General features: G+C 39.5%; 1 protein-coding gene across 3 annotated transcripts in view; it reads right to left on the bottom strand.

The window, feature by feature from the left end:
- Positions 1-6: 6 nt before the first annotated feature.
- LOC118332627 (electrogenic sodium bicarbonate cotransporter 1-like) overlaps positions 7-15,850 on the bottom strand; it is a 29,089-nt gene continuing 13,245 nt past the window's right edge. Inside the window, exons 7-27 of one of the 3 annotated variants that reach the window (XM_035668015.1) lie at positions 15,508-15,608; positions 14,847-14,923; positions 13,750-13,907; positions 13,538-13,625; positions 12,175-12,329; positions 11,455-11,571; positions 11,052-11,226; positions 9,378-9,511; positions 8,040-8,302; positions 7,490-7,542; positions 7,170-7,355; positions 6,490-6,603; positions 5,749-5,910; positions 5,151-5,329; positions 4,601-4,673; positions 3,693-3,761; positions 2,704-2,877; positions 2,447-2,611; positions 2,204-2,297; positions 1,822-1,899; positions 7-1,710 (exon numbers count right to left, since the gene is read on the bottom strand). In XM_035668015.1, coding sequence (XP_035523908.1) covers positions 1,856-1,899; positions 2,204-2,297; positions 2,447-2,611; positions 2,704-2,877; positions 3,693-3,761; positions 4,601-4,673; positions 5,151-5,329; positions 5,749-5,910; positions 6,490-6,603; positions 7,170-7,355; positions 7,490-7,542; positions 8,040-8,302; positions 9,378-9,511; positions 11,052-11,226; positions 11,455-11,571; positions 12,175-12,329; positions 13,538-13,625; positions 13,750-13,907; positions 14,847-14,923; positions 15,508-15,608 — 2,581 coding nt within the window. In that variant the 3' untranslated portion in view covers positions 7-1,710; positions 1,822-1,855. Of the gene's footprint in view, positions 1,711-1,821; positions 1,900-2,203; positions 2,298-2,446; positions 2,612-2,703; positions 2,878-3,692; positions 3,762-4,600; positions 4,674-5,150; positions 5,330-5,748; positions 5,911-6,489; positions 6,604-7,169; positions 7,356-7,489; positions 7,543-8,039; positions 8,303-9,377; positions 9,512-11,051; positions 11,227-11,454; positions 11,572-12,174; positions 12,330-13,537; positions 13,626-13,749; positions 13,908-14,846; positions 14,924-15,258; positions 15,264-15,507; positions 15,609-15,850 lie in introns of all 3 variants that reach the window. The other 2 variants (XM_035668013.1, XM_035668014.1) reach the window with 2 other exon arrangements.

Below are 15,850 nucleotides of genomic sequence, written 5' to 3'. Positions count from 1 at the left end.
AAAAAAAAAAAAAAAAGATGGACATTTTATCACATTAACAGCTTTTAAATAGGATCACATTTTAAAAGGAAAATCAACTCAAATAGGTTTTTAGGGTTGAGTTCACAGTTAACTGTGTGAGAACATTAAACTGCATTGGTTCAGATGGTAAAAAAGGACAGGCTGTAACTTTTTCCTCCGACTTTGGTATACGAAACATAAAAAAAAAAATGTTTTACTGATGTTCTTATCAGATAATGCAATTTTAGGTTTATTTTCCCTGTATCTGTAGAGATAGTTAAAAACATTTTTTTTTTTTGCTGTTAAAAAGTAAAATATAATTTTGATGGAATTACCCTTTAAAACACTGCAAAATCGTACATAGTTATTTCATATTGACAAACAAGAAAAAACAAAAATACAATATCTTAAGTGTCACAGAGAAAAAAGGAAGTCCAAGTTAAGATTCAGAGATCCTATGCAGTGCCAGTTGAAAAAAATAAATCAGTGTTTGATCTCAAAGAATTGCACGACAGATGTTTTTTTAAAATATAATGCCTGGCACCTACAGGAAAATAAGAGGTAGAGCTAAAAACAGGTATAATAATACATCTACATCTCCCTAAAACAGGGAAAAGACCATCGAGTGGATACAGACCACAGAAAGAATATCCTCAAATTTGGACAAATGGGGAAAGTTAAATGGTAAAGTCATACTTAAGAAAGAATTATTTTGCCAAGAGTTTAAATATAATAAATATAGAAAAAGGGGGGAAAAAAAGGAAAGATTAGGAAACAAAAAGAGAAGTTCAAGTCTGTATGTCGCTGAACCATTTACTTCTTACCATACTGAGACACACATGGCATTCTTACAGTATCTGCTGGATGTGTTTCATTAATATGCAGCCTTAGATGGGTGCTTGATAAATAATGAATATGCCCATAAATACAAAGTCAATGTCTGCTCATGACAGATGACTTTTTGTAGCCCTTTTGTTCACTACAGGTTAAAGAGGATGCGTATCCCCCTGTGCTCGCCTCCAAATTCAGTACCTCCACTAAGTTTTAACCTAAGATTCCAGTAGTCATGACTCAAACTCTACAACAGAAAAACAACCTACCATATAAAAACAGTACTACCAGAAGACAGGCTGGTTCTTTGGAAACAATCATTAAAAATAACTCCTGATATGTACAAAGTGAAATAAAAGTTGGTGTGGATGCTATGAAGCAATCTGTTGTCTCCAATCTACCGAACCTACTTTATCCTGAACATGTTTTATGATAAAACATCTTTAGCTGGACGCTTATTATAAATTATTAGCATACACATCAATAAGATAAGATATTAATGTCCCATTAAAACTGCATACGGATGATCTTGAAGTAGCCTTTTTGTTTTCTGCAAGAACCCAAGCAGATGAAGAATGCTCAAACGTAGCCCTTAATAAAAATCAGTACCACCAAAGTGTTTCAATTTTAAGATAAATACTTCCAGCCATTCTGATTTAAATCCTCACATGAGGAATATTAAAAATACCGCTACAAAGCGGTACTATAGTACAAAAGAGGATGGGTCTGTTTGCTATGTTGTGCTGGTTCTGCTGGATCTTTGGATAATTTATTCACAGATCTGTTTCAGAGCTCTTCCTCCAGAAGAAACCGTTCTCCTCAGAGTTCCCGCCTATTCGAATCTGAGGCAAACCTTTCGTGTAAGAACTTTTGTCAAGACTGAAAGAAGAAGAGATAGAGCAATATAAATATGGTGTTGTATGAACTCAAAATCACACAGTTTACAATTACTTCAGAAAAATTGTGATGCGAAGGCCAGCTGGTACTCACTTACTCAGCCACCGTGGAAGAGTCGAAGTAGCGTTCAGCACGGCGAATGCGTGTTAAGGAAATTCTGGGATTTATCTCCTGCGAGAAAAGAAAAGAAAAACACTTAAGAACATACTTCACAAAACACTGGAGATACGGACCAGCAGAAAAGAAAAGAAAAGAACGCGAGCAAAGAAAAGGGTTATAATTCTGACAGAAGAGTTTGAGCTGGCGGGTTAGAGTGTTAAAGCGTCGCCAGAAAAGCATAGTGGTCCTTTAAGCATTACATTTGTTAGTGCATGCAGGAGGACTAGTATGTGAAAACATGAGCATGACGCATTTAGAAGCAAAGTTCAAGCAGTACTTGAAAGCTATGGCAAAGCAAACCCTGGCTAGTACTCACTATCCAAAGATTTATCCCCCAACATGGGCTCCTGCTCCATCATATCCATAGAGATTTTTATAGTGGGGACATTTTCATGGTAGGGGAAGTCAGACTGTGGGATGAGGGAGGGAGAACATTAACACAATGGACGTTAAGGATCTACAGGAGGCTGTAGACGAATCACATAACAATGGATTTTTGGTACAGGCCTACTTAATCTACAAATACAGGATATTCAAATACGTAGGTTGAACTACTTACAAATTCAATTTCACTGTCGATGCTTCCCTTTTTTTTGTTTTTCTTTTTCTTCTCATCCTCTTTCTTCTTCTTGTCTTTCTCTGGGATGACATCATCCAGGTAGCTGAGGTCATGTTGGGAGAACACGTAGTCCATCGCCTTACGAACAGCAACCAGTGCCAAGATCTGCAGACAAAGAGATAGTGTGATTAGCTTTCACGCCCAGACTGAGCACTGTGTGTTTGTGATCAGCTGTGGTGATTGCAGCCATTTCTCACCATGACAGGAAAGATGATGGCAGCCACAGTAGACTTGAGGATCCAGAGGAGGGCCAAACACAGGACCTGGATGAAGGTGAAGAGGTGGATGCGTCTCTGGGGGACGTGTCGCAGGTAGATCAGGTCCGGCTGGTGCTTGGCTGGCATCAGGAGCAGCTGCAGGCGGTCCATGAACTGACACGAGCAAATGGGCAAACAAGTCAGTCAGGTCAAAAGAAAGGACATGCTGCAAATGTTTGTGTAGAATCTGCAAGATGCTGCAGACATCTTGTATGTCATATGAGCTCATTATCTCTTTAGTTTATTAGTTGTTACTGCAGGCCAATTGAGTACAAACTGTTTTAAAGCTGTATGCAGTGCTAGGCGCTGACATGTTTGCAGTAACATAGTTACCTTTACAAAAAATTTGTAGTGTAGGGGATTGCAGTTTAAAATGTAGTACTAACTACAGTTAATATACGCAGTAAAGCTCCATTAGTTCGAACATTTACAGCAGTTTAAGAGAGGTTCAATATCAGTTTTGTCCGTTTAAGTGTGGGAGGTATTCATCCTCTACCAAAAGTCTTATTTAAATGTTCTGTCTTAACTGCTAACAAGCCACCAGTAGCTCTACTTAATAATTGTATAGCTTCTGGCTAGCCTCCAGCAGCTTTGCTTGCATTTAAATGATAAGCCTACGCTGTTGAGGCTGGAGGTTGTGTGAACACGAGTGCTGCCGTCACTGGGGCCAAGCCAACATTAGCTGCTGACAGTCAGTAAATACTTCCTAACTGTAGGCTGAACAACAATGTCTTTTCTATTTCGGCACGTGTTAAATAGATGAGGAGGGTTTAGAGTTTAAAGGCACCTTTGACGAAGCTGGGCTAAATAAAGTAATGACACAAAAGTAAAGTAACACGTATTGCACTTATGTTTGCTGTTATGTAATTTTTTGAAAGTAATGTAATTATTTAGTAATGAGTAAAATGTAATCAACAGGTCAAACTCACCTGGACACCATTGAGTGATGCCACACCCATGTAGAGGAACACACCGTAAAGCACAGGCATGGGAATGAACTGAAGGACACAGAGCACAGGAAAAGTTACTAAGGCAATATGTGACTGGCTGTAGTAACATTTAGGTTCAATACATTCTAAAAAATGAAACATTTAAAGGATTTTAGAGTTCTCTTCATACAGGTAATGAGAATACTTATTTTTGGTATTACTGCTAAAAATAGTCCACAAGCAGCTTTTCTAAGAATGTTCTTTTAGTAGGCACATCAGTTTGCCCAGTCACTCGGCTGCCATCGGTGCAGGTTGGGTACTGCTGCTCAGTATTGGCATATTTTTGCACTAGCTCAGCAGACTGTAGTGGATTTTTTTCCCCCACTGCTTTAATGTTCCATGGCTATCATAATACAGAAGCAATATTCAAGCCAGAAGTATATGAAAAGATATTTGAAAACAGCCTTATTCATCATTTATACAAATCATTTTGGCATCTTTACCAGTATATATTTATAGTGTAATATACTATAGTACACTGTATAGTATACTGGATGACAAGCTGGTCTGGAAAGTAAAATGTATCCACAGGACCAGAAGGACAGTATTTAAAATGTCCACAAGAGGGAGTACCAGCTCTAACAATCTCCTCTCTGACTTCACATTTTGGTTTGGCAGCTTAATGTGGGAATGGAAACTCAAGAAGGACCTCAGCTGCAATCGGAGCTTAAGCCCTGATGAACATGCTTATTTTTTCACATTGCATTACTTCAACTATGGGAGTCCCTAATCGGATGAATAAAAGATTTGAAATTATTTTGAATTTAAGAGGGGTGACAGGAGTTTGTCCTAAAAGAGGCGGACAGTAATCCATGTTTCCACAGAAGAATTAGAAGTTTGAGCACTACCTTGAGGATAGGGGCCATGAAGACGGAGAGTCCAGTCAGGAGGAAAACAAAGATACCGGTGACTCTTTGTTCCCTGGATTGGTGGAAAAATACAAAATGAATCAATAAGCCTCACACAGCATGAACGGCAATACAAACAGTTTGTTCCACGTTTCTATAATGATAGTTTAATCCATAGAATAAAATTCACCTAAGACAATATTGCATCTACAATAACACTGTAAGCTTGATTTTATATAAGAATGTCTCTGGTTCCCAGGCTTAATTTGTAACAGCTGTAAACACACAAAATGGGGCTTTAAAAAAGGAGCGAACTTCACTTTCAACAGACAAGTTATGGTTAAAAATTAGATTACATTGTTTCTGTTATGTGTATGTACACTTTTGGTATGAAACATTACGACCCGTGCTCCCATAAACTTTGTTAAGAGATTAATTTACATCTGGGAATCCAAACTAAAGAAAGGAAAATAATGTTTTGCTTTGGACTGTCATGTAAGAAACAATTTAATTCTGATGTCAACACTGTGTCCAGCAGCTGTTAACTCACCTAACACCCAGGAATTTGGGCTGCTCCCCGGGGGCTGAGGTCTGGGTCTCCATTTTCAGAGAGTCAATGTGGGCGATGGAGATGACGGTGGCAGCCACGTACCACGGCAGGCCCATGAAAGAGCAGATAATCATGAGGATAGCTACCCAGAACAGATCCAAGTGATAGCCTGCCCCTTTCTGAGAGGAGACACGAGGAAAGAGAGCAGAATAATGAGTTTGTCAGGAATTAAACCACGGAAGGAGAGACTGAAATACAGTATAAGAATGCATCTTAATACTAAATCTATACTAACTAAGCAATCTCAGTATTGTCTAAAATTAGGGCGTTTAATTAAAAATATATTGTATTTAATATTTACATTCTACAATTATCTACAAATATAATACAGCATAAATTACATTTGACTGTTTTAAGTTAATTAAACAAAGGGATTTTACATTTTTCCCCACCAGAAATTCTCCACCATTTCAAACACAGCAATAAGAAAATATTGCTTTTTTGGGTGGCTAGTCAATTCCAAATCCTGGCTACATCCCTTTATTTTCACTAGTTTTATTGTTTAATTCATTTTAAAACATTGAGGCGGAGCACCAACCTTGAGTTTATGCTCTTTCCTGTTGACAATCACAGCAGTGATCTGCTGGTCCATAAATATCAGAATGGTGACCAGCAGAGCGGGGAGTGCGGCTGCCAGGTACACCCACCAGGGGTTTCCTCCAAATGGAGGAATAAACCAGCCCCTCAGTGGACTTGTGGGCTAGACAAAATATCATCTTATTTATACAGACATAGATAACATCAATGGAACAGAAAAAAATAGCTGATGTGAAGTGGCTGCTCTACACTTTCAGAAAGTCTTAACACTGAACAGAGTCTTAAATTGAACTGAATTAAGACCCTGTGGTCAAACAAAGGTAGCTCTGTACTTGCAACTATAAGATCCTCTGTGTTCTCACATCACCTATTATCAAGTTGTTATTTGAGGCAGGTACCCGCTCCTCTACCCCATCATTCCCTTCCTCTATGTCAAGGACAGGGGGTCCCCAACGCCAGCTGAGAAACATTTGAGCTCAACAATCTCCAAGACTGAGTGTGCCTTAGTTTCAGGTTATGTGTATTACTTACTTTATAAACCACAAAGAAAGCACTATACTGGGATTTTAAAGAATGTTAGCTTTCTAGCAGAAACATGGATCATTATCAGTGTAGTTTCACCTGGCTGGTTGTTGTCAGCTAAAAACAATCCAGTGCAATGATTCTTAACACAATGACAGGGTAATGTGAAAGCACATTGATTTTCTATTTAAAGAACTTTGTCCATGTGTGGGGTATGTACCTTGAATTCACTTGGCACTATGAGCTTTGGAGTGTTCACACCGACGAAGGCGTCCACGCCGCAGAAGACAAAAATGGTCAGGATGATCGCAAAGTCACTGATGAGCTTCCTCACCTAGAAGAGGAAACATTTACCTAAGGTTTAATTATTATTTTTTTTAGCCTGTGGCAGTATGAACAACTGGCTCCAGTGACAATTTTCTATGAGACTTACACCCTGTTAAACTACATATTTGCAGATAAACCCTGGCGGATATTACTTTGCTAAGAGCTTTAACTACAGCTAAGTGCAGTGAGTGCAATTATATCTGTCATTTGTAGCAAGTAAATACAGTTGTTCACCAACTGGTGACTAATACATGTTAATAATTGTGGTTTTAAACCAGACCAGAGGCTGACGAAAGAGACAAAGCAAACTATTTAAAAGCAAAAGAATGGAATTGGTTGACATTTGGTTCAGACATTCCAGTTCCCCAATAACTGTGGTGACTCTGACCTCCCCACAAAGACTCTTATTGACACTTGACCTTGGTGATTAAACTGAGATTTGCCAGTTAATGGTTTGGTGAAAACCACAAACATCAGTAATGTTACAGTAGCAGTTTTACTTGATGCTTACGGCTTCTGGCATTAGCGTAGGAAAATGGAAAAAACACACCATTGATGGGTGCTAACACTCACTGTGGTGGGGAAGAAGCGACTTGTCTTGAACTGCTTCAGAGCCATGGAGCAGGTGTAAGTCCCAAAGAACAGGATGAAGGACATCAGGGTGATGTCAGGCACAAAGCCACATGTCTCTCCGACCAGCTTCCCTCCGTACTTCAGACACTGCTTCCTGGTTAGGGACGCCCAGGTGGCGTTTGCTGGCTGGAGAGACAAGGACAAAGAGATTCATTTAAGCAATCGTAAACAATATTTGGTGAAAAACAACAAATTACACTACAGTTTTTAAATTCTGAATCTGTGCTACTAAATGTCACAAAAACAAGGACACTACATACCAGATCTGTACTGTTTGTCCAGGCAGAGACATCAATGAGTTCTGATGAGTTGCCTGTAAAGAGAAACAATGATATCTAATCACCAAAATACTTTTATTACTTTTCAGTATCACACTTGCCACTTTTGATCTGTGTCAACATTTCTGTCCTTAACAATCCTGCCATGTCACTCACACACAGAGAAACCGATAGGGCTGTTGAGAAGGTAAACAGTGGTATCTCCAGGCCGACATATTAGTATCATTTGTTATCTCCACTGTAAACACGTCAAAAGTAAGTTGAAAGCTTTGTTTAACATACAATGGTAATATCACTGCCAAATGGGACAATACCAAATACGACTGTTCAACTTTCACTGTCTGGTATCACTGGTGATATTGAGATACTGATGGCGCCCCATAAACAATAAACAATGAGGAGTTTTAAGGCAATAGATGGTAGAGTGGTGATATCAGACACTGCCTATGTTACTGGATACAGTGAAACCACACATCATCTATCTTTATGTGATTTCTCCGAATCGTCTGCAGCAAAGGTGAAGACTACCTACCCGGCATGCAATGGCACTCGTACTGAGTGACGAGATTGGAATCGTAATCCGAGTTGATCGGGTTGTAGTGGCCCAGCTTTATCATCTTTTTGAACGCATCATAGATGAAGATGAAGCTGATGAGCGCAGAGAAGCCTTCCTCGGTGAAACGCGTGAAGTACTGCACCAGGAAGCTGGCATCTGTGGCGACCAGCACCAGACAGAATATAGCTGACCACAGGCCGATCCACAGCCGGAACTCTAGGTAGTCAAACCCGTTGTCTCTGGGGAGGAGGACGGATTTGGCACGGAGGTGAGTTGTGTGCATTGTGTGTATTCCTAAACCTCCATATATTATTTTTTAAAGCAATTATAATCCCTCCAAGAATTCACAATGTACTTTCACACTCCTGTCTAACCTGAACTCCATGAAGTTTTAATGCTTTGTAAATATTAGTTATGCTGTGGAGCCCTTCAAAACAAAACAATATTAATTCTGAAGCTGTGAAACACGGCAGGGCTTTGCTCTATATGGAAAACATGCACGTATACAACAGCTGTAGACACCCCAACAGTTGCCACTGACTCGGCAAACCGTTGACTTGAGGCATGGAAACATTTGGAGAACACAGACGCGACCACATTCTTCACTCACACTGTAAAATTAAATGAGAGTGAATAATTAATAATGGAACATAATCAGCTTGGTGTTTGGTAATGCTAGAAGACTCTCTCTGGGAGAGGAAAGGAGTACAGTGGAAGGAGGAGAGAGAACAACCTTTAATAACTATCAGGTGTTGTGAAATGACATGTTAAATCTGCACAATAACCACTTTCCCAGAGGCAAACAGGTGGACTGTGCGTATTGATGGATAAATACTTAAATGGATGTGCATTTCAAAATGTCATAGAATGCATTTTCTCGTCCTTTGTTGAATGCACTTCAATACACAACTACATCTGGTTCTATACAAGGATGTGGCATTGGTCTCGTTCCTTAATCAATCAGGACGTGAGGCTGACAACAAAAACACATGGGAAATTAACATTCAGCTGGCAAGTGTACCTGCCAAGAGATTTACGGGAAGCACAAAAGGTTCCTGTCAGATACTGTTAAAATAAACAAACCTTTAAGCAAAGTTGCCAGCCTACTGTAAATGTGAATTATCTGTATTCCTTGTGCATTTATTTATAGGAGGCACAAGGATAGCAGTTCTGTTAACACACAAACAACATCAGTCCTTTGGGCATTGACAACAAATCTATAAATATCTCCCAGGCTACTGCCTACCGTTTTTGAACTCTGTTTCACCCTCGCTAATACTACTAAATTGGAGTTAGATCAGTAACTATACTCACTTGCTGAAGTTGAAGAGGAGTCTTTCAAAGACAAGCACCGGGCCTGTGCTGCTGAGAATAGTCAGGGGCTGACCAGCCAGCAGGCAGAACACTGTGCCTGTCAGTGCCGTACCCAGGAAACTTTCCAACACTCCCTGCAACATGGAAAAAAAACACATACAGACTTTACACACAGCTCATGGAGCATGTTAGGCCTTAGAAAATATACAGAGGCGAAGAGGCATTCATATGTTGAGCATCATGACCTCGAGAAGAAATTGTTTAAGAGACACATTCTTTCATCAGTATGAAGGAATATTTTATAATATATTTCCACAACCATTTCTGAGCCTCGAAACAATATTATAATTCTGCTTATTCAGCTGGAAGCTTTGTTTTCCCTGTACACATCACACAGCTGCAAAGCAGGCCTTTCAGGACAGGCCTGTGTAATTTCCAGTCATGCCAATTGTTCAGACTGTGTATTTTACAAGCTTAATGCTACATACATACAGTAGATAGATAAGTAATTGACAACTGGGCTGTAATTCTGAGACGTGCAATGAGAAAGGTCAGGTGAGTGCAGGGATTCCCTCCGCTGCACTCAGAGTGGATAAGGGTGGGGAACGGGGCAGGAGGCGTCACTCAAAACACAGCCATGACGAGGCTACAGTGGCTGAGTAATCTGGATCTGTGGTTATTTACAGCCTGGGCAAATCCCTGAGGCTGGTGCTCTGCAGGTCTGTTAGGATGCAGCTCTTTGCCAGGAAAGAAGCCAAAGCCAAGTAATGTAGTGACTGGACAACCATATACACTGAGCTGTCAGGGGCACCAGGATGGCTGCAGAAATGTATGCTACTATAACACAATTGTATGAACTCTTCCACATGGTGTCCTGTCAACAGCAGGTACAACAGATGGATGCAGTATGAGCCTTTGAGCTCCAAATTAGCATGGCTTATGAGCTGAAGTGAACTCTTTTTGTTGTTCATTAGTTTGTGACTTAACACAGAGAGCTATGATAGAAGTGACAATTTCAAACATCATATTCTGATTTTGGTTACATAAAAAAAAAAAAAAGTAATGTGAGTGAAAAAAATAAAAAAGAGGAAATTAATAAATATAGAGACATGCTACACAGTTGTTCATACTGAAACATTAGGTAAACGGTAGCTATGCACGGACATAGCATTAGAGCCAATTTACCAGTACTTATCAGATATTTAATCTAGTTCCTTTCACACTGAGACCAAAATAAATGCTCAGAGTCAGAGAGCAAAACACAGCCTATTTAGCATCTATCATTAATCAGAATCGATCTGGAAATAATGAAACAACATGCTATAAAGCTGCTACATTTTAATTTAGTACATTGTATTTTTGGTCTCAAACGGGAACATTTATGACCACTCAGTGAAATCAATTCTATATTATCTTCTGTAGCTCTGGAGGAAGCTTTTTAAAGTTAAAAAAAAAAAATAACTATGATATCTATCTAGTTGCATTATGGGACATGTAATATTGAACCACACCGCGTAACTTTGTCAGCAGTTGTACCACAAAACAAGACGGTTCAAGGTTAACAGAAGACCTGTTTTGTCTAGTCAGCTGTCTACAACAGCAGTATGGAGCTTTCCCACAATATCTCCACAGAAAAGTAAAACCAAATACCACAATAAAACCGGGGAGGTTTACCTGCATGTTGTCTGTGGCGTCACCAAGTAAGCCTCCAAACGTGATCGCATTGGTGACGGTGCCCAGATAGATGAACAAGATGGTGGACAGAGACTGGATATGTAGTGCGTCATAGAAGTCACTGGCAAAAAATGGCAGCTTCCGCTTGATATCCAGAAAAAGACCTCCACAAAACCTTTAAGACAGAACCATTCGAATTAGTAGGTGCATCACTGCTTCATTTCATGAACTGCCTTAAATCAGCTTTATAATGGAAATCAGTGCCACCTAATAGTATAAAGATCATGGCAGTGATAAACTACTATGTTTTTTTGTTTGTTTTGTTTTTTAAAACAAAAACAGAAATGCTTATTTAGACAGAACTTTTACAGCCTTTCCTATAAGGAAGTGAAATCCTAATTACTTTCTAGTGCGCTGAAGCTCCTCTCCGACCTGGTGTCCTCCTCCCCCTCCATGTCCCGCATCATGGGGAGTGTCACCGTTCATCTGAGGCGCCTCTACTCCGGAATACATGTTCTTCCTTTGAAAAAAAACAAAAACAAAAAGACAAATCCACAAACTGTCAAAACCGTCAAAGATTCCAAGGGTTCAAATCAAATATGTTGTGCAAATATATATTTTTATACTACATATAGAGCAACTATGCTCAATCAACATTTTCAATCTGACTGCAACCTTTTGTATTTAGTTATTGCTCACATTAGACTTAAACATTAGCAAGATTAACAAGATGTTTATGTAACTTTTGAGAGATTAAATAAATGAAATTCATAAACAATAAAATGCAATTCAATAGACTGAGGGTTTTTGCTGCTACAGCCTTACTTGGTCTGGTAGAACCGGTAGCTCATGTTAGCAAACATTATTTAAATATTGCTGAAAACTGAAATTCGTTTTCGTTCTCTGACTTTATTCTCCATGTATGTAACTGTTACAATAGCATTTGATATATCCTAAACAGCAGTATTAACAAAATGTAACATAATCTAATAATTGTAATTTGTAGTCGCTATTAAGCAAAATAATGCGGTGATGTAGGAAAGGGATTTTGTCATGGTGTCAAAAATATATGTTCATATTACACTCCAGAGAGATTTGTAATAGATTGTGGATTAGAGCAGACCTCTTGTCTGAGGAGGGCAGAGACTTTGGTGGCTCTATCCTGATGTCAGGGTCCCATTCTCCGGGTGGCAGGACGATGACCTCATCCAGGAACTCCTCGATACCAGCCAGCAGGTCCTGCCTGTCTTTCGCTTTATAGGCAATATCGTGGAATACCTGCCAGCAAACAAACATAACCACCCTAAATTATGTATACAGGGCTCGAGAGAAAAAGCACAAAATGTGCAACTTTATTGGCTCACTGAACACAATGTGTAGCATGTGATCAAAATCTAATTATTGCAACCAACCTCAGCTCTATAATATTGACAACGTCAAAGAATTTTCTAAACTCCTTCACAAGGTAAACAAATAATGAGTAATTAACTGATGAACCTGTGACACAGCTGTCATGGGAGCTGAGAGGTTAAAGTTTAACCTGAGGAAATCCTGGAAAAACACTATGGTGACATATGAGATATGGGGGAAGAGTTGAGGCCTGTGGGAATTTGCTCTCAGGGCTAAGAACGTTATGATCTGTCTGTTAACATTCCTGACAACACAAACAGGTTGAATCAGGAGAATTACCACACCACAGACACAAAGTAGACAGAGCTGAAAGGACTAAAAAACTAATTTTATATGCCTTTATTCTATTGCACACATTCTGCTGACGCCAAAACAAATTTGTCTTCCACAACTCCAACAACAACTTAACAATTAAGCTATAAGTTGGTCATTGCCAGCAGGCCTGAGCAGGCAAACTGCTGTGATGATTAATACAGCAATACCCAGAGAGCTGAGAGATTTGGCAAGAGGACAAGTAGGAGGTGTAGGTGGACAGCAATTCAGTGCAACTGGACCTTATAAATACTGAGAAATTAGGAAATGGGGGATTGAACTTTAAAAATTCTGATGCCATAGCTTTCTACTAGTCTTGTTTATTAAGGTTTTATTTTTTAATCTCTGGCACATTTCTTATACAGTACAGTATTATATAACGTAGTTAATTAGTTATTCATTCACTGTCTTCAGACTGAGTGGAGAGATGTGAATCTGTATCCTTAAGGCTAGCAACTTCCAAAATCTCACTCTCAAGATGCCATTACCTCAGGTTCAAGACCACTCAGGGCTTAATTAGTCCGAAAGGAGCTTAAAGAGAATGAGATGTCTTTGTAGAGCAGTGAGGATCAATTTAGTGTTCTGTACAAGTCCTGTTGCTTTACAGTTCAAAACTAATTAAACAAAGCTCATTAATGGTTGTTGTAAAACACAAATTATGGCACACGAGGATAGCCATCTTGCATAAAAAACAGACCAGTCTCTCTGCACAGTCTGAGGAGCGAATGGTAAAAACAGTGAAAGTAAACAGAGTAATAAAGTACCTCATCGGACATCAAGGTGGCAATGGCTCTTCCTATTTCATGATAGGACTTTGCTTTCCCTTTGGGGCCCAGCAGGACAAAGAGAAATCTAAGGAACAACAAGAAAGTGAGATGTTACAGCAACCTTTCAATATCATGACATCAATAAAATCTGACACTTCATCTTAAGTGATGGCAATTATTTTTTACTGAATGATGCGACTGTGCTCTACCTCGTGGGCACTGGGACCTCTGTTAGAGCCCCCAGCATGACAGCCTGCTGCAGACGAACAAACGCTACAAAGGGAGTTTCCAGGAAGTCTACCTCTCCAACCAGCACATTTGATGCCTCTGCATCACGGGGCAACTTTTTCATGAACTTATTCTTCAGCTGTTAGCACAGAGAGAGCAGAAAAGGAAAAGATAAGGTGAATGTCAGGCTGCACTGTAACAATGTAGGCATGAGAAGGAGATCACACACACAAAATCTTACTTCCTTTCTCAGTCACAATAAGTATGATCAATGATACATATGACATTTTAAATAAATGTGGTGATTAAAATGTGATTAAAATATGGCTGGTAGAGACTGAACGTCATGTTTTTATAGTGTCTATAAGCACATAAGAACAGGTTGTACCCGCCCTTTCCTAGAATTATATGCTGAACAGCAGCTTGACTTCATGCCACCTATTAAAACACACTTTACTACAGTATTTTAAATTGCATCTACAGTCTAACACTAAACTGACATGCAAAAAAATACACACACGAGTTGCGGAAGAAAGAAACAGCTAACTTGCAGGGTGATGATTAACTAGAGTATTGGTGTTATGTCAAAGGCCAGAACATTTTGACAAACCTACAGTTTCATTAACTGTTGCTGGTGTGTAATTGTGTAAATGTGTTACAGTTTAACTTGTTCTGTGATCTTTTATCTACTTCACATATATTTAAACCACACTGCCAAATTATAGTTGGCTACTCGGCCATTTGTCAGTGAGTGACAGTGAGAGAAACTGCGTGTGCAGTTGACAGAAACTCAACAAAAGGCGAGAGACAGTGAGCTTTTGTTGCATAGAGCAGAGAGAGAGAGAGAGAAGAGAGAGACAGAGAAGAGACAGAGAGCAGAGAGAGAGAGAGAGAGAGAGACAGGGGTCTTATCTATCAGTATGTGAGGCTCACAAGCTGATGCATACACACAGCCTCAACACATGACCCTGCATAGTGCTGCTAGTAGTGATTGTACACCCTAAGTAGCTGTGATTAGGTTGCATAATAGCTTGCATATCATCCCAATGCAATAATACACAGAGACACAAACATATACCTGATCCTTCTCTGGTTTGTCAGAGAAGTCACTCAGGCTGTTGGAGGTGAGGTTTCGATGGGCAGTAGTTGGGCTACCTACAGAGAGGTAAGACAGTGTTAGGACCAGGTAAGACTGAAGAGATTCAAATGAGACATTTTTGACCAAGGTGGAAGATGAGTCCCAGAAAAGAAAGGTGCCAGGAAAGTACATGGAGAGAGCCAGAAACCTCAGGACCTAGCTAAATGTAGCAAGGCTTAAGCTTTAGGACTAATGCCAGATGATCATTCATTCAGACTCGAGAGAGAGAGAGAGAGAGGAGAGCTGGGATACATGGTCGTCTTAGGTCCGTTGCTTATGCGTCAGCAGAAACACACTTAGGCAACTATTGGCAAATGATTTAGAATGTGAACTTTGGAACTGAGTTTGATACCGTTCATTTGCTCATCCATTGTGACTGACAAAGTCTTCAACATTTTAGCTTTCTGTTGCCAAATAAATATTTAGTTAAGTACATTCTATTTTTTGCTTCAGTTTCTAGTCCTGAATAAACACACATCCAGCGTTTTAATGCAGTGGACTAAAGTAGGGCTCAGCTGTGTTTCACATTTGGGAATCTACATAGTTTTCTATGGCAGTATGTTCCAACTATGCTGCTTTCAGTAGCTTGGACCTCACTTACAGAGGTATCCCATGCTGGAGCTCCTTGTGACCTCACATGGTTCCTCTGGGCCTTGTGGGGTTAAATAAGGCACAGGGTTCTCAAGGGGGTTGCGTGCTATAACATCCCAGATGATGCAGGAGGTCAGAGACAGTATAGACCCAAAGAGAAGGTAAAAAAAAAGAGAAAAGGACAAGGAAAACAAGGTTGAGAAAAGCAGAGAAAAGACAAGAAGAAAAGGTTGTATTAGTAAAAAGAAAAGTGTTAGGATTTCAAATCAGAAGTAAGAAATCAAAGGACAAAGAGAATAAAAGTGAAATTTGTTCGAGTTAAGAGGGATTTAAAAAATAAAATAAAAAATTAT

The sequence above is a fragment of the Morone saxatilis genome, unplaced genomic scaffold (genome assembly GCF_004916995.1).
Source record: "Morone saxatilis isolate NCDOM2014 unplaced genomic scaffold, NCSU_SB_2.0 Contig21, whole genome shotgun sequence".
Classification (NCBI taxonomy): Eukaryota; Metazoa; Chordata; class Actinopteri; family Moronidae; genus Morone; species Morone saxatilis.
This window is presented reverse-complemented; position numbering and strand designations above follow the sequence as displayed.